An 18157-nucleotide genomic window follows, 5' to 3' on the forward strand; every position below is an offset into this window, starting at 1 on the left:
CTCTGATAGCACACCGACTGGCTCACGCTGCTCTTGTCTCTTTCTGCCATGAAATCCTGCAGGCTGTCCTTAAGCTCATTATTGGCTTCTCAAACCCCTCATCTGCAAGCAGCAGTTCCAGCACTAATCAACCACTGAGCAATCTTTTCCTTCATAAGACAAATACTTTTTGTAACCAAATCACATGTTCAAAGTGTTGTACATTTAAACATTGACCTAAAATGAAACGAGATAACTTTAAACACAACAAATGAAAGGTGTTATCCAAAAGTGAAAAATGTGATAGCACAGCCCTTTTTTTTTTTTCCTTTTTCTTTTTAAATGAGCCACCTGAAATATGCACACAGTCAAACATATCCTTCCCCTGGAGCTGTAGCAGTCTTGGTACAAAGTTCTCTTTTGGACACCCAACTTCTTAACTGGAAAATTGGTCCCTGGTGACTTGGCACTGACCAACAACGCTTCAACAAAAGGATACACCCTTCAAAACAATGGAACAAAAACTGAAGCAGCATACAAGTGAATGTGTCGTTCCTATTACTTCTGTGTATGAAGGCCCCAGATGACACCCCACAGTTTGTCCTGGGACTGGGATCCTGCAAAGCCACCAGCTCATCTGTGAGAAACTGGCTATCGACTTCCACGACCATCTGGAAGCTGTTTCGGTCCACAATTCTCAGTCTTCCACGCATCCTCATCGAGCATTTAGTCAGTTCTGAAAGGTTGCTATTTTCATGTCATGAACCATAACAGGGTTTTGTTAATATTTGCTCTTAGCAGAAAAAAAAATTATATATATATAAATCACAGGAAGAAAAAAGTATGGTTTGGGGTTACAAAGCAGCTCCGGACAGTATGAAGCAGGGAATTCTTTTTACCGTGATTAAACTTTTAAACATTTTAGCATAATCATAAATTAAAAGTTAAAACACAGAGGCACTAATAATAAAATATTAAATAGACAATGATAGAGGATAAAAGCTGAATGGCTCATTCTAAATGAAACCCCGTTATCCGCTCTACGCCTAAATGCCTACGGGTTTCCGTACTAGATTGAACTGCTGAGTGACAGACACCAACACACACGGTGAAGCTTCTCATAGCCAGCTGGAACAATACATTGCCTGATGGAATGGCGAGAGATGAACAAGTTATTTATGTTGCAAAAAGTACTTAAATACTCAATAAAGACATAACAAACCCCACCCCACCCCACTGTTATCAGACGCCACGTTGTGGTAGAACATCAGACAAACTCACAAATTTACCACAAAAATGTGTGGCAAAAAGAATATTTTATATATATGTATATATATAAATTTTTATATTTATGCCAATGTACTCACTCAGTACAAATAGCAAAATAGTATACCATTTCCTAAATACAAAATATAGCTTTCCAAAAAAATGAAACACACATTAGATATAAACCATCCAAAACTTGAACGATTGAAAACTGTATTCAAAATTAAATGACCCAGAGCAGGTCTCTTTCTGAAAAGTTCCCTTCATATCGGCAAGAAGCCTTACTACTGAAAACGTAATTCAATGCCTCTCAATGAGAGAGAGAAAGAGAGAGACAGAAAGAGAAAATGAACGTTAGGACAGACCGACAAACAGGAAAAACCACTGAAACAAACAAAACCTCTACACAGCTCAGCTAAGCACACGAGTTAGGGAGAAAACACAGTACGCAACTGAAGTAAGTTAAAAACCATTTACAGACTATTCTTCGTTATTTAAAATAACAAAAATGAAATAGAACATGATATCAACTATGCTATACCGAGGCGTAACAGCCATCCACGACAGCTGTCTGGCTCTAACTGCATTAACAGCTTTCTACGTGCAGAAGGAGAAGAAACAGACATCCGAATGAGGCTGTAGCGAGCTATCGCAAAACCTGCTGGACAGTCGGAGCACCCAAGGGATTCCCATGCCTCACAACACAACTGCATGGTTTGGAGTGGGTTGGCTTTACATTCTGTAACGAGTCGATGTCTGACAATCTAGAAGCTGTGCCCAGGGGGCTGTCAGGAGGAAAATAACATTTCAAATTGCCAATGAGCTACAAAGATGCAACAGCTCAGGATACAGTGAGATTTTCAAGAACGGGTAAAGATGATTTAATTTCCTCCTATCTGGAGTAAAGTCAAACAGAAGATTTACAACAGCAACAGCTGGAAAGTGACTGGTTAAGGGGGATTCCCACATTTCAAGGGATGCAGAAAAATTGCTTCCTCTTTCCTTAATCTCTATTTGTCAGAGCCTGTTTGACTGAGCATTTTAACAGCACAAGGGTCGGCGCCATGGACTCCTAAAAGCTGCTTCTGATCTTGAAAGAGAGCAGGATATTTATAACACTTCCAAAAACATAATATGGAACTGAGGAAGAGAGAAGGAAAAACACAAAAAGAAAGAAAAAAAACAGGTTTGAAAATGGGTAATGCAGCTTCAGCAAGTTCTGACCCATACAGTCAGCATGGGAGACCAAAAGTTGTTGTTTCTTCAGCCAGGCAGAACGTTCTTTTCAAGCTGAAGGTATTTAAGAGGTTAAGATTTTTAGAGCATAATTTAACTGAAAGCTCCCCTTCATTTCTTCAATTTGTTAGAGCCATCAAACCCTTGCTCTATTTACAGTTACATGTAAGAGACACAGATAACCGTTAATTGCGTTCACAGATGGGAAGCGCCCACCTCTGTCAGGCTACCTACAGCAGCAAGCAATTCTCTGCTCATTTGTTATGTGTGTAAATATTTTCATTGCCCCCTACTGCAGTTAATAAATCACAGTATTAGCTCTCCCACTTAAGTGTAAAACAGCCAGTCCCTTCACTTACTGACAGCTATGAGTCACGATTCATGTCACGGGTATTTGATGTTTCTGCTTCACTAACTTTTCTACTCAAAAGAGGGGATGTAAAGAAGAAAGAGGGGGAAAAAAAAAAAAGTAAACATAGTATGTATTACCTTCTAACAACAATAATAACTGACCAGATATGCTTTAAATTCAAAGAGCATCCCACTCATGGCAGGCATCAGGAGTCAGGTAACAGCACAATCCTGTGCCCTCATAAAACAAAGCATAGCTTTTCAGCATTATTGGTACTATGAACCTTGAATCTCAAATAATACAGTCATAGCCTTAGGTGCTAGACACTGCAACTGGCCACATATGTGCTCTTGAGAAAAGAGGGCCACTTTTTGACAGAAGCAATCAGTTCCACGCTGCCTAATCCAGAGTCACAAGGTTTGAGAGGATCCATCACCTCTTCCTTCAAAGAATTTCTGCATGGGAACAAAAGCAAGCAAAAAAAGTTAGACATCACAGAAGTCACCTTCCTACCTCTACACAGCTCCTCCATCTCATCTTGAAAATGTCCTTTACAAGCAGACATCAAACTATGAGCAAATATCAGAATCGCGCACTCCTCCGTACAGCCGGATCGCCTTCCTTTAACTCAAGTTCATATCGTCACTCAATCTCACTTCAGTGAAACTTCTGGGGAATTTAGGATGGCAACTCAATGTTCTAAAGCCGAGTAACATCCTGTGGATAATGTTAAGATTCTGGAGTCTTTCTGTTCCCGGTGTAGCCAAAGGCTCTTTCGCCTCTCTAAAAAAGGCATCTTCTAAGAGCAGAATGTTTCCTGCTCGCTGCTGATCCTGTGATCTCATTTTTAACAAAGACTCGCCATCAGACACACTCAATACCTGCCATAGTCCACAGAAACTTGATTTCACGTTACAGTACTGTAACTCAGAGGGCAACTTCAGAATAGTACAGGCTTGAGCTGTGTTATTTACCCAGCAAGCCATACACTTTTAACTACAGCCATATTCCATAATGTTTGTCTGCCAAGCTGCCAGTGATCCACTCACTCCTTCCTACTGAGGCACTACACTATAAAAACAAATGACAAAACACACAGCAATCAAACAACAAAACTCAGCCAACTGTCTCATAGAAACACTGATTTTGGACTATTTTAAGTAACTCTTTGTTCTACTTACTGATACTGTATTCTTAATTCATCATGACTGATATCTTACCTGACCGCCTGAAGCATGGGGATACACTCCAAAGAAAAACTTGCTGAATAAAAGTATGCAGAGCAGTAAAGAGCCCAGAAACACAAACACACTACTTACTTGCTTAACTAAAATGAGCCGGTCATATTGTTCCCCTGGTTTTGCAGTGAAACAAGCAGATCGTCTATTTTCTCAATATTCTGACTGGGTGCCATAGCTGAAGGTAGTGGAGAAGTCTCAGGTATCTGCTGGGAGAGAAGCGCTGGCACTGCTGCTTGGCCCTCGCTCTGTGGCTGACCTGGCTGACTGATAGCCATCAACTCATCGGGCAGTGCAGCTGGTCCAGAAGGCAGCAGCTGGCTACAGTCTGTTAAGCCGTAAGTAAAGAACAAAATGACAGTTTCAATTTGATTAATGCAAGTGGCGAATTAGCCAATCTCCTCCTATATATCCCCACAGTTTTCACATCACCACCTTTGCTCACCACTCCCTACAAGTATACGCACAGGCTCAAGGTATGCACTCTGAATTACAGACTCCGTATTATGACCAAACACTACTGATATGTCAGAGAAAAATACTTTGCTTCAAGAAAAACGAGATGTGTGACATAAGAGAAGCACTAAGCATATATTTAGACACACACAGTATTCTAGGCAGCTTCTGTCATATGGTAATTCTAGGGGGAGGAAAACCAACAGACAGTGAAGCTAAGAGTACTCGTGCAATGCTAAACTTAACATAAGTGTATGGTCAGAGCAACAGGAATGCATACATACACTGTATGCGAGTGGCTGTACTGCCACATTACTTTTTTTTTAGTTAAACATACTAAAAGTGAATAATCATTGTCTTGCAGACTCCCATCAGTAGCTCTTCTAAGCTCCCAGTCATGCATCTGTCAGGCACCACTTACTGTTCTGAATTCCAAACAGGAATATTCCTGAAGTCTGCTGAGATGAAGCAGGAGAATTCTGCAGCTGGTTGATAGCACCTCCTGCTGTGTTATGGAATAAAGAAGCTTGCTGCTGTGGAGGAGAAGCAGTTCCTTGCATTCCTGCCATGCTGTTTTGAGAAGAGTACATAGGAGATTGCTGCAGATCTTGCTGGCTCATACTGTTCTGCAAGGCAGACATGGAAGCTGAAGAGATGAAAAGGGTGACCTGCTGCTCTTGAGAACTTGGTGACCCTTGGACCAACTGAATCTGTGGCGAGTTATGGAAGATGGCTGGCTGCTGTGCTTCAGCCTGGCTGGATCCAGGATTCTGTAGAGAAGACACTGTAGTCTGACTCTGGAATTGCATGGGCTGCTGTTCCTGGTTTATTGGTGCCATGTTAGACTGTGGATGAAAAATGGACTGGCCTTGTTGCTCCTGATTAGTAACGGGGTTTTGGTTTGGGTTAAAAATCATGTTTTGCTTTTGAGAAGCGATTGTACTCATTGCATTCTGATTACTGAACATCATGTTCTGTTGCTGCTGCTGTGGCTGTTCTTGAGATGGAGGACTGCTCTGAATAGCAACTATTGAATGCTGAGGCTGGAAGATCGCTCCTTGTTGGTTCTGGGGAATTGAACTGGACTGGATGGAACCTAATGGTACTTGAGGCTGAAACAAACCTTGCTGAGCAGGCTGAGTCTGTGGCTGCTCCTGAGGAAGCATAGAACTCTGGATATGGGATATCTGTGTCTGTTGTTGGAAAGATGTTGGCTGCTCAGTGTTTGCTGCTGCCTGTAGAGGAGAAATGGAACTTGGGTTTGTAAAGAATGACATCTGCTCTTCTTGAGTTGCTGGGTTGCTTATTGAACTCTGGGAAAGGAACATGTTGGCAGACTGCTGGTCTTGAGGAACTGAAGAGCTCTGTAATACACCCATGGTGCTCTGCGAATGGAACATTGGAGGCTGCAGTTGGTCTGACGAATTAGTATTGGTCTGGTTGTGGACAATGGAATTTGGACTGTGAAAAATGGAGCCTTGTGTTTCCTGTGATATATTCTGAGTATCACCAATAGGATTCTGAGAGTGAAAAAGCTGAGCTTGTGAGTGTGGAGATTGCTGCATAAAGTTTGCAGGCTGAATAGACATCATTTCTCCGCCCTGCTGGAACAGACCGCCTCCTTGCTGCTGAGCTCCACTTGGCTGAACAGTCATCATGTTTTTAGTAGATGAAAAGAGATTCACTTGAGATTGACTTTCTCCACTGTGCTGCATTTGAACCATGGTCTGAAATACAGAACTTTGCATCTGTTTACTCTGTCCTGAAGCTTCCTCTCCATCTGCAGAACTTGACGCCTGAAATATAGTAGGCCCATTGTTGGAGACCTGCTGCTGAGCTGTAGAATTAGTCTCACTTCCAGAAACACCAGGAGATGAAGAGAATAATTCGCACTGCATTTGCATGTCTTCACTCGTTGATAACCCACTCATTATATGAGAAGCCTGCTGGTAAACAGGTGACTGTTGGAGGGCTCCATTCCCTGAAGTTGTTGAAGAGAACAAATCGGACTGCATCTGTGTAGCAGCCTGACAAATGTTTTGCTGGATTCCTATCACCATTGCTGCAGAAGTCTCCATTGCCTGCTGCTGCTGCTGCTGTTGTTGCTGTTGCTGATTGGACAGTGTATTTTCAGGCTGTGAATGAACATTTTCACCTCTTCCAGGCAAAAGGTTCTCTGGTCTGGAATGAACAGCTGTATCTGATGAGGAAAATATCCCAGGATTTACGCTATTTTGTATCTGACTAACTTGCTGAAAGATATCTGCATTCAGCTGATCTTGAACATCCTCGCTGCTGTCAGACCCAGAAAATAAAACAGAAGATAACTGTTGTTGAGCTTCCAGTACCTGCTGCACCAAGTCTACATTTCTACTGCTGCCTGTAGCAGTGTTAGTTGGAAAATTTCCAGCCTGCAATTGCTGTATAGTGTTCTGCAACTGACTCACACCACTCGCTGACGAGAAAATACTTGATGAAATCTGTTGTTGTAACGCCTGTGCTGGTTCTGGTAGTGTAGATTGTTGTTGTTGCGAAGCATCAGTTAACTGTGACAAAGTGACTACCGTGCCATCTGACTGCAAGACTTCTCTGGTTTGGGAATCTCTTGTTTGGAACTGTGCAGCTTGCTGCAATAACGTGTCACTGTTCTGCAGCTGACCTGGAGTAGAGACAGATGAAAAGCTACCAGGCTGGGTAATGTCCTGCGTTTGGATAGTAGTTAGAGTCTCTGGATTATAGACCTTAGGCTGTATTTGTTGCTGCTTTTCGTTTTCAGAAGGTAAATGGGAAGCAGAAGTTGGTATGCCAGGCATACTGCTTTCTAATGTTTGTTGAGTTGGTCCAACTACTTTTGAAGCCTGAAAAGAGCAGCGATACGTTAAGCAATTCACATGCTTTATCAGATTACATTTATACTATTTCCACCAACTGATAATGCTCAGGGAAGATGATGGAATATTTGATGGCTGTGCATCTCTTCATACATAACCAGCAATGCAATCAAATGAGTGGGAAAATGATGGAAATGCTATCTCAAGGACGAGTCAAGTCACAATTCAAGGAAAGCAATACCGAGAAGCGATTAAAATAATATCCTTGCAATAGTTTACTTATTCTGTGTCACAGGACAAAAAGAACATTAATCATAGTAGCATTATCCAACCAAGTCAGGAATGTAGGAAGAAGAGAGAGTTACTTTCAGAGGAAACTGTCCATTACTTTAACCATGCCCTGAGATCATAAGACCAGACTGATCTCGGACATGTCATTTTCTCTGCACATACTCTTCTCCACTGTGCACTATTAGAATGCAGGCTGATGAGTAGACATAATTAGGAGTACTGAAGCCGATTATCTTCAGATCACAATCAAACTTACCTTGAAGACAGGGGGAGATCTTTTTTCCGCGCTTACTTCCATTGGAGACACATCTTCATTCTTAATCATACTGCTTGGCATGAGTGGAGTTATCAAGGCACTAGGAAGAATATTTACCTTCTCCAGATTACAGCTGGTAGCTTTCATAGATAAAAAGGAGAAAGAAATGTAAACATTCACTATACAAAGCACGGGTTTCTAGCAGTGGCCTGCTTCCCATTTAACTTCTCAGTACTACCATAAGAGCTCAAAGCCCCACATAAGATGCCAAAATGAAGAGATCACTACAAATATATATCAGATAATACTAAGAAACAGTAAAACTGTTCATGTTTTCTTTCATTTGTGTCTTTCTGGACCAGGAAAGCCAACCATCAATTGTCTTAAACTGCAAACATAAAAGCTTAACACATCTTTCCACAAAGCTTTTAAGCCATACTGTACTTGGCTGTACTCTATTTTGATTTTAGAAATGCCTGGGTTCTTTCTTCCAAATAGAAGTGTGAACGGAACATCCAAAGCACTCAAACTGTATTTTTGCTCTGTTCAAGAACTAACCAAGTGAAAACTAGATAAATCTGCATGCCAGCTCCCTAGCGAGAGCAAGTTGTTATTTTGCCTTTGCAGCGCCTTTCTTTCTTTTTGAAATAGAAAGGTGGCTTCTTAACACAAATTGCATCTCCTTGTTTTTCTTACTGCCGATACAGATAAAAATATATCTATTACATAGGCTGAGATCTCTGCAGAAAATGAAATGAGTTCTCCTGATTTAAAATATTGCTGAAATTACCTGAGCTTAAAACAAATCAACAGAAAAATCTGTGAAGGCCACAGACCTGTAAGTAGCTTTGAAGTAGATTAAAGAATTAATCCTCAACATACAGCAAAAAACCTCCAAACCCTGAACAAATTTAAATCTTACAATAACATGGCAGTAAAGTTTTTGCAAATCTGTATCAACAATATGCCATGCCCTATGTCACAGTTCTCATGTGTTTGCTTATTCTACATACAAGCAAATATTGTCTCCTGAAGTGTTATCTTCTATCTATAGTAATAAATTCTCAGTCATCAGTATGCCAACACAAATCAGTAAACCAACAGCCAAACAAACTCCTCCCCTCCCATTAACCCACACATTTGGGATGGCTCCAGAAGCACAGGCCACGTGGCCTGGAGTGCTGGGTCGTGCTGCTGGCAGGGAACACAATCTGAGCAGAGGAATCCCTCTCCACGTCTGCCTCAGGACAGCCACTCATACACAGCGCTGTGTCTCCCTGCAGTGCACTCACAGTTAACAAGTTTTCCACTCTTACATGTTTAATCACGTTGTATTAACTGGAAGCAATAAAAACTTAGGTAATTAAAATTCCAATGCCATACAGCGTAGGCAGTAGCAACAGTATGTTGGTTCACAGTGACATACTTGGTTGGAAAGATGAAAAAAAATGAGATTAAAAATAAAAAAGAATTTTCAAAAGCAGAAAACTGCTGTTGGTTTTGGTTTGTATCATGTTTTCAGATTTAGGTATTTTAGAACTTCTGAACTGCTACAATGATGTTTTCAAAGCAAATACACCCTCTTTCCCTTTTCTCCCAGTGAAACTGGAACCTGTAACCATCTTTACCCATTCACAATCAATGCCAGGTGGCTACTCTGCTTGAAGGATGTGTGTTTCCTGAGGCAGACTCACTCCTCTTTCCCGAGTTCAGAATTCTAAACGTTGCCCTGAAATACAACTTGCTCCTGAAATCTTTCAAATCTACAGTCGTGGAGCAACAAATCTGAAACTGTTTTGGGAAGCAATGCGTTGGATTTTTGCATTTATACAGATGTAATAACTTTATAGGGAATATTTACAGATATCTGAGACAAAGTTTGAATTTGCCTATGATAAGAACAGAAAGGCCCCAAAGTTCAGTATGTAACTGTACAGGCGCTGGGCGGCAACAGATTATTCTATCTGAGGCTGCGGTACGTGATGGCACCTGTATTATGAATTCTATGATATTGTTCCCAAACAAACAGGAAGAAAGCCACGTTCCGCTGGATCCCCACTCGCTCTTTATCATTTCAGAACAGTGATGAAGGATAAGCTGGGACATGTAGAGATAAAGCAGACAAAACCGTCTGACCTAAGGTTCACCTCCAGCCTAAAGCACATTGAATAGGTACAAGAATGAACAGCAAAAAAAAAAAAAAGCCAAAGGAAAATCCACACAAGGAAAAGACAAGTTCTCTCATGAACAAAGACATGAGCCAATAGGAACCACGTGTGTGCATGTGAACAGCACTGTTCTCCCGATGCAGTTGCCATCTCATCTTGCTTAAGCCTCCATACTAGATTAGATAGATGCCAGGCTTGCCCCGATACATTGGCTATTATTATCCTTATCTTTTTAATCTAGCTACTAAGAAGCCTTACCAATCCTTTGATCAGCTTGTTTCATTGCCCTAAACCCTTCTGCAAATTTCTCCCCTATTACTCTCTGCAGGTTTAAACTCATCATATCTTGCATTATCCTACCTAACAAGTTGTAAAGTCGACTTATAAAAACATTCCCTGTCAAGGCCAAATGTACAGCTATTAACCTTAAACATGAGCTTCATGATTTTAACCTGAAGCTATGGATTCCTATCAAACTTGTGATCACATTGTTAATTTGCTTACCTTTCAATCCGCTTCCACCAGAGCAGGCTCTGGAAATTTCCATTGACCTTTGTACACTGCCATAGTTTTAACAACCAAAATATTTCCTTCCTTTATTTCCATATAGGAAGGATCGATTCACTTAAACCAGCAAGCCTACAAGATTCTCTCTTGGAATAAAGCAACAAACCTTGCATGGACAGAATGACAAGGAAAGGGAACAGCAGTGAAGGAAAGAAAGCGGAAAACACCAGAATTCACCTTCCTACCGGAGCCACTGAAAGCAGCCATAAAAATCACTGGCCAGCTTCAGCCCACACCATATTACCACTCCATTAGAACTTTAGGGAATAGCACCAAGTTAGTATGTTTGGGCTTTTCAGGGCTCTGCTCCTGTAACCTCCCCCTGCCTTTTTATTTATTTACTAATTTCAATTGACACTACACAGCTTCTGAATCCTTTGTTCTAACTGTCTTCTTATTTTCCTCTCCTCTTCTTTGTAAGAGTATTAACTGAAGACTGGAATGCAGGTTCAAGGCATGAAAACAATTCTTTAAAAATTATTTTTGCTGAGGTTTTTGCTCTGCTCTCTCTCATATTACAATATACTTCAAGGACTGCAGTTATTAAGTGAAATACTCAGGATTAGAAATCAAACCCCGCTGCAAGAATGCTGCCAGGTTTTCTAAGTGCATACTTAGCTTCTCAGGATGGCTGCTGATTCATTCCTGCAAAACTTGGGTGGGAATTTATGGTTAAATTATTAACAACAACGATAAGAATCAATTTAGTACCTTTTATAGCCTCTTCAAAAGAACAATGTTGGGCTGGGCTGGAGATTTCCTTCTTCACATTAACATTCAGAGTACCAGCTGCTGAGGCAAAACACATTGAAAACTTCCTTATATTAAAACAGCAAACAAGAAAAAAATCCTCAAAGCAAACTCAAACAGTTACTTATACCTTAAAATAATTAAGCTTTTTGGAAACTCATAACGGCATTTTGCAGCGATCAGTAACTTTCTTTATCCTGTGAACACATAGTTCACAAAATTGTGAACCGCGGTGCCCACAATATCATTTTCACTTCCAAAAATGAAGTCAGCGATTGCACCGCACACTGTCATGTGGATACAGCAACAAAAACACGTCATGAAACTTCACTCCTTACAGTAAAAGCTGGTGCTGTTTTTCTGCTGTGTTCTGTATGTAGGATGCTTATATTTTTCCTACTCAGCTTCATTTTGAACCTTACAGAAGAAATGCTTAAGAACAGCTGCTAATGATATCTGTCAATGCATTTTGATGGCAGCACCATGCAGCTGGTCTGAGCTACCCATATCCAATGAATAATGAAATCCAAGGACTTGGCTTTCCGTGGCAGAGCAAATCTTAACCACAAGCAGAGTCTGCAAAGATCCTCATTATTTAACATTTGTTATACAGACTATGAGGTTAGGAATGAAAGGCTGAGCAGGTAAATGCCCACTCCCTCCTGTATTCCATTTCACATACATGTGTCTGGAGTGTACGTAAATTGCTGCACATCGTGTGATCGTCCAGCATTGGTCACCACGTAAATTCCCACAGAAACAGCTGAGGTTATTCGCTGGTCATGATACGGTGGCACCTTCACAATAAGGTGATTCTGTAAATGCCAAAAACAGCAAAATCATATCAGAAACCTCACTTCAGTACTATTACGACCATCTACCTCCATAAAACATAGAAACAGATTAATAAAACACCAGAAAGAACGGATGAAAACGTGGTCAGTGAAGTCAGCTGGTAACAATTTTGATTTCATTTTGGAAGGAGTCAGAATTAGTCAGCCCAGAGTAAATCAGGAAGCTTGCAGTACTACTTTTCATTTTCACAATAGAACTGCAGGTTGTATTGTATAACAGCTTTCCTACAGCCACTGTTTTATAGACAACACTTCCTGGACATCAGATTTTAAAGTGTGATTATCCAGAAGCACCGGAGCTGCAGCACAGTCAAGCTGGAGCGACAGGCTGCCTCATTCCACTCGACACAAAGCTACATGAGAAGCATTTCTGCACACCAACTGTTGCTTTACTTCAGATGGATTTTAATTAGGATCTGCGCATTTCAGCTTCTAATTTACACGCTGACGGGTCACACACGCAGAACGCCACTCAGCCCAGAAGTTTGCAGGCAGGCTGGTTGCCAGCTGCCTCCTACCACTTGTCTGCCATGGAGCAGCTCTGTGCTCATTTAGGCACTTAGTTAACTCTTTTTTTTTAAACTGAAGGGGGGAGGGAAAAAAAAAGCAGATCCAACAGAACGAACATCTCATCTTTGGAAAAAAGCAACGGACTGCAGAATCACAGTCCCAAAAGAGAAGCTTGTCACTAGAGCATAGAGGCAGCCCTCTCAGAAAAGAGCTGCACATTATGTATTTATTGTAGCCCTTCTGCCTTTTGGGCTCACTGCAATTCCCTTTTCAGCGAAGGAAAGCAAAATCTTTTTACATCTCAAATATTTTGTGGTGGGGTTTGGCTTTTTGTTTGTTTTTCTAGTACAAGAACTGACTGCTTGTGAAGCAGCAAAGAGAAGAGACAGAACAGTGACACAGCTTATCTGTCTCAAAGTTAATAGTCACTTTAGTATAGAAAATATGGAAAGTCAAATCCGAGCAAAATTCAAGAAATTAAAAGTAGCATTAAAAATACTGCCTATATTGTTTAAAATTCTATTTTTCTTTTCTTCCAGCCAAGGGAAGCCCGTTCTCCCCCTCCATTATTCAATAGCGCTGACTGAAAACGAAGCCACTGGGCACATTTTCCAGCTTTCATCAACAGGAGCCACACACAACAGCTTTAGCAAAAGTGAAATCTTCTTAAGCTCCACTTCCCCAATTCTATGCTCTGCTTTCTATTTGCAATAAGCCTGTGCTCCTGGAGCACATTTGCCAAGACAACGACTTAAAACCTAAGAATCAGTGATTTGATCATGCTAAAAGGGAGCCCACAGGTCATCATAAAAAGACAAATATTAAGAAAAGAAAACAGAACAGTAATAAGAAGTACCTGATGAAACAATTCCATGTCTATTTCAGCTTCTGCCTTCCAAGAATTTTCATCTAAACAAAAGTCAAAAAGCATAATTTATTGCTCATTCACATAAAGCAACTTATTTTAGTGCCTTTGATTCAGTTTGTCACTTTGTTCTCTACAACTGCTCTGTATGAAACAATAACCCGAGCATGCTCTCTCTCCAAGAAGTTGTTGCTTTCATACTAACCAGAAACATTCTCTTGGAAAATCACTTTCGTCCCCTTTAGAAAGTTCTTGCCAATTAGAAAAACTTCCTCTTCGCCCTTCACCGAACAGCTGTGCAGGCTTTTCTTTAGGATCTCGGGAACTCCTGCTGGTTGAGCTGCAATTGATAAAAACACAGCTTGAAATCCAAGAAAACATCAATATCCCAGAAAAACCACCAAGCTTTTGTTTACAGGACTATAACTTACTTCACTTATGGGAAAGAACAAAACAAATCCTAAATTTCTTTCTTTAAATATATTATTTCTATTATTTATTTTTAAATGTACTGACTCCTTAAAAAACACGTGTTGGTAAGCGACCCAAAAGTCATCTTTTCCCCTTTCAACTGCATTTCTTAAACTTTTCAAACAAAATTTCCAGTGTTTGAGCCATTTTCAAGAGCTACACATGTCTGCTAATATAAATCCTTGCTACACTCACATCTCTTTCCTTGAGGACTACAGCAATCCGTATCCCCTGAACCAGCAATGGGGATGCAGCTTACCAACACACACCGCTACAAGCCCCTGCCTCTCCAAAGTCATTGGCCGAATCGTGGGCTATGAGGCTACGAACTGGTTGTGCTGCAAACTATTTCTGTGCTTCTTGAAGCACAAACCCAATAAAACCACCGTGCTAAAGGAAAATGACCACCAAAATGGCTGAAATACAGACACACACTTCAGTGCATGGAGCAGTTTTGGAACCCTCCTGGCAAAGAGTCTAAACTTCCCTTGGGCCTTTTGAACAAAGAACCGGATTTTTAAAATAATGCATCTTGACTTTGTCACATTTAATATGCAACAAAATAAATCCAGTTCCTAACAGAGGCTGTTCAGCCAGCTTTACTATTCACCATTAAATCCTAGTGGCGTAAGGCTGTACTTGTGTTTTGCATTCATGTGGCCCACTTTCAATGTTTAATAATAGTACTCTCTGAGCTTACTGCACAGAAGAGCATACATACCATAACGGTCCACATTATTTAATGACCTTTCAGAAAGGATTTTTCTACAACTGTTGAAGCAGGTTCCTAAGCAACCGTTACGCAGCTACTAAATATGCTCAGTGCACATGAACTTCTCAATAGAGAAACCAGATTTAGGTTTGCTAGCAAATTAGCAAGACCTACACTTTAAGTCATCTTCATTAAAGGGCCTGCATCTCACGTCTGTAGCTTTGGGAACATTATTAATACTGCTGTCACAGTGGCACAGAATCACAGAGCCATAGCAGCTGGAAAAGACCTTTGAAGTCCCCCCAGACCAACCCCTCAAAGCAGTTCTCTACGGCAGCTTGCACAGGGAAGTGTCCAGGCAGGTTCTAAATATCTCCAGAGAAAGAGCCCCCCATTGCTCTGGGCAGCAGTGCCAGGGCTCTGCCACCTTCACAGGAAAGAATTTTTTCTCCTGTTCAGATGGAACTCCCTGGGCTCCAACCCGTGTGCACTGCCTCTTGTTCTGTCACGGTGCTCCACATGTGGCTTCCCCAGGGCAGAGCAGAAGGGAGGAAAACCTCCCTCACACTGTTGGACTCTCTTTTTAGTACAGAGGAAAAGCTCTCCTATCCTCTTGTTCATCAAATACAATACAAAAATACAAAGAATTTAAAACAGCAATTGATGCATCATTTCTCCAGTCTTTTCTCTGACAAACTCCCTGTAACCGATGCAGCAGCTCTACTCCGATTTCATTTTCCACATTGGTCAGCAGAACCTAAACAGTCAAGGCAGCCATCTGTTCTCAGTGTTAAACAGAGCGTCTTAATAAATAGCTGTAAAAAGTTTAATTCTTGCACTGAACCAGAACAGATTCCCCCTCTGGCTCAATGAACTCCCACATCTGTACAGAGCCATGCTTAGTAACTTATGACAAGTCATCTCTATCACTGAAAGCTGGCAGATGGAAGTGACAGTACAGAAGAGATTAAAACCTGTTTTAAAGTCATACAATCAGTTCAAAGAATTTCTCATCTTTTAAAAGGCAAAAATGAATTTAATAACAGATTAGCCATTTTGTAATGACTTTTAAATACTGGTCGGTCATTTAATGAACACCCTGCTCCAAATAAAGCTCATTCCACTTGATTTGAGCCATAGCAGTTCTGGAACAATCACAGATTAACATAGCTTTCATTTTATTGTTGCTGTGATTTTTTTTTCCTTACTCCTTCAATCACACCATAACCCAGAGTCCTCTGACACCAACGGCTTTAGCTTGGATACTTACTGCACAGAATTGGGGAAGAAGGTGTCTGCAGAGTCAGCGTGGAACCGTCTTTGCGAGTGATGTTAACACGAAATACCAGCCTGGCACGTGTGCTTTTTTTCTTGGAGCCAGCAATCCCTATTCTAGCTTCGACGTCAGCATTTCTCAGCTTCAGTATTCCCACGCAATCAACCCTGGCAATAAGAAGCAGTTGAGGGTTTAATCAATTCAGCATCTTTTTAAATCATTTCACTTGTTATGCAAGCTGCATAAAGTCACAATTCTTGAAGTAACTACTGAAATATTATTAATTATTCACATGGAAATTTCTGTATAGCCTTTCTCATCATATAGCTGTTTTTCAATTCATCCCTACCTAATTTGGATGCTAAATCATGGGAGGAAGGAACGTGAAAATAATATGAGTAGAAAAGAAAATGCCATATAAGAAAGTAATTCTGGTAAGCATTCAATTTGTTACCAGAGATGTTTATCATTTCATTCTCTGGACTAGATCTGGGTTTGCAGAGTTATTAATGAAAAACATTCTGGACTGATTTAAAGCAGCAGTAAAACAAAAAGTTCAGGGCAGTAACTGTGGTACTGGGATAAATGGATACAAAGGACGACGGTGAGAGAGAGCAATGCCACGCCAACCTTTAGAAAGACACGACTAATGCGGAAGGATTTAGAAGAAAAGATAAACGAACAAAACCCTCAGCCTGATGTGCTAAGGAAAAGAACAGTAACTCTACCAGGATCTCAGGCCTTACATCCAAAAAGTACACAGGGCATCTGATTCTGAATTTGAGTACAGCAAACCTTTGCACTGCATGTCACCCAAGGAGGAAAAGCATGGGAATAGTGAGAAGAGGGAGGAGAAGAGACAGCAGTTCCCATGTGGCACTGCCATTGCCATCAACATACAACTACACCACCACTGCTGACATACCAGGAAGATTCCTGAGGCATTCAGTATCTTGTGAGGAAGCAGCCAGGGCAAAACTTGTCTTCCTTGGTAACTCATTCCTTCCGGTATCAATTTGCTTACAGGGTTTTATATTACCGCTTGAGGGCAATTATAAATTATTTTAAGAGCCAGTTTTTACTTAACGTGGGGAAAATGTTACATAAAACAAAAAAGTCAAATGATCAATCAGACTGAGTTCACCCCTCCTGAGCAGCAGCAGCATATACAGCTTAAACGCATCTGACAATCATTCATTTAGTGTCCAAAACGTTGCCTACATTTGACCAGACAAAGTCCGTAACGATAGGAAAGCACTAGGCTTTCATGACAAAGAACCGCCTGACAGGAGTGACAGAAATGGAACAAGCACAGAGGAGAGAAAACAGTTTAACCTCTTTGTCTACATGTCCCAGCCCTTCTGAGAACTAAAGATCCTGCTGTTCACCTTTCCTCTTCTGATAAGCAGTTTCATACTTGTTAAATGAAAACAGAGCAGTGGAACCAGTGACAACTTCATGGTTCACGCACAATTTGAAGGTGCAGGTTATCCTTTAAACAGTCCATGAAACTCTATTAACAAAGTCCACAAAAAAATTCCTACAAAAAGACAAGACTAAACATCGAGCATAATAAACAAGCAGAGAATGGGATTTAAATGTTTCTCTTACGCTTGCAGCTCTAAGTGCCTGACATGTGCCAAGACGTTCATACTTCTAGCTGCTAAGCAATCCAACTGAGAAAGGAAAGTCAGTTCCCAAAAACAAATTAAAAGTATACCTATTTTTTTAATGAGAACTACTCACGCAAGTGTCATATTGTTGCTAGGGTCCAGTCCCACCTCGATAACAGTAGTGCCCTCGATATCCACCTCCTTACAGGGAGTGGTGTTTCTCCCAGTAACTCTGCAGGCCTGGTAGAAGCCATGTGGTTTCACCCGGCCGGAGTCATTTCCCACAAACACCTGCAGCACCACCGGCTCGTTGTGACCTTCCAGCTGAAACACAGCAGCACAAATCAGATATTTCAGCTGAACTTAATGAACAGCAATGTCTTAATTAAAGCAGGGAACATTTTACGCAGCTGAACTTGAAGTGAACCTGCTCCCAGTGTTTGCTGGAAACAAAACAAACATAAGC

At 41.0% G+C, this 18157-nt stretch overlaps 1 protein-coding gene across 5 annotated transcripts in view; it reads right to left on the reverse strand.

Annotated features, from left to right (window-relative positions):
* Positions 1–1702: 1702 nt before the first annotated feature.
* Positions 1703–18157, reverse strand: part of NFAT5 (nuclear factor of activated T cells 5) — a 51878-nt gene continuing 35423 nt past the window's right edge. For 4 of the 5 annotated variants that reach the window (XM_072346101.1, XM_072346106.1, XM_072346104.1 and 1 more), the window contains exons 5-14: positions 17825–18015; positions 16073–16245; positions 13825–13959; positions 13611–13663; positions 12073–12205; positions 11352–11432; positions 7906–8045; positions 4949–7385; positions 4153–4399; positions 1703–3288 (exon numbers count right to left, since the gene is read on the reverse strand). In XM_072346101.1, coding sequence (XP_072202202.1) covers positions 4161–4399; positions 4949–7385; positions 7906–8045; positions 11352–11432; positions 12073–12205; positions 13611–13663; positions 13825–13959; positions 16073–16245; positions 17825–18015 — 3582 coding nt within the window. In that variant the 3' untranslated portion in view covers positions 1703–3288; positions 4153–4160. The remainder of the gene's footprint in view (positions 3289–4152; positions 4400–4948; positions 7386–7905; positions 8046–11351; positions 11433–12072; positions 12206–13610; positions 13664–13824; positions 13960–16072; positions 16246–17824; positions 18016–18157) is intronic. The other variant, XM_072346102.1, reaches the window with a different exon arrangement.

Source organism: Excalfactoria chinensis, chromosome 11, assembly GCF_039878825.1.
Source record: "Excalfactoria chinensis isolate bCotChi1 chromosome 11, bCotChi1.hap2, whole genome shotgun sequence".
NCBI classification, from domain to species: Eukaryota; Metazoa; Chordata; class Aves; order Galliformes; family Phasianidae; genus Excalfactoria; species Excalfactoria chinensis.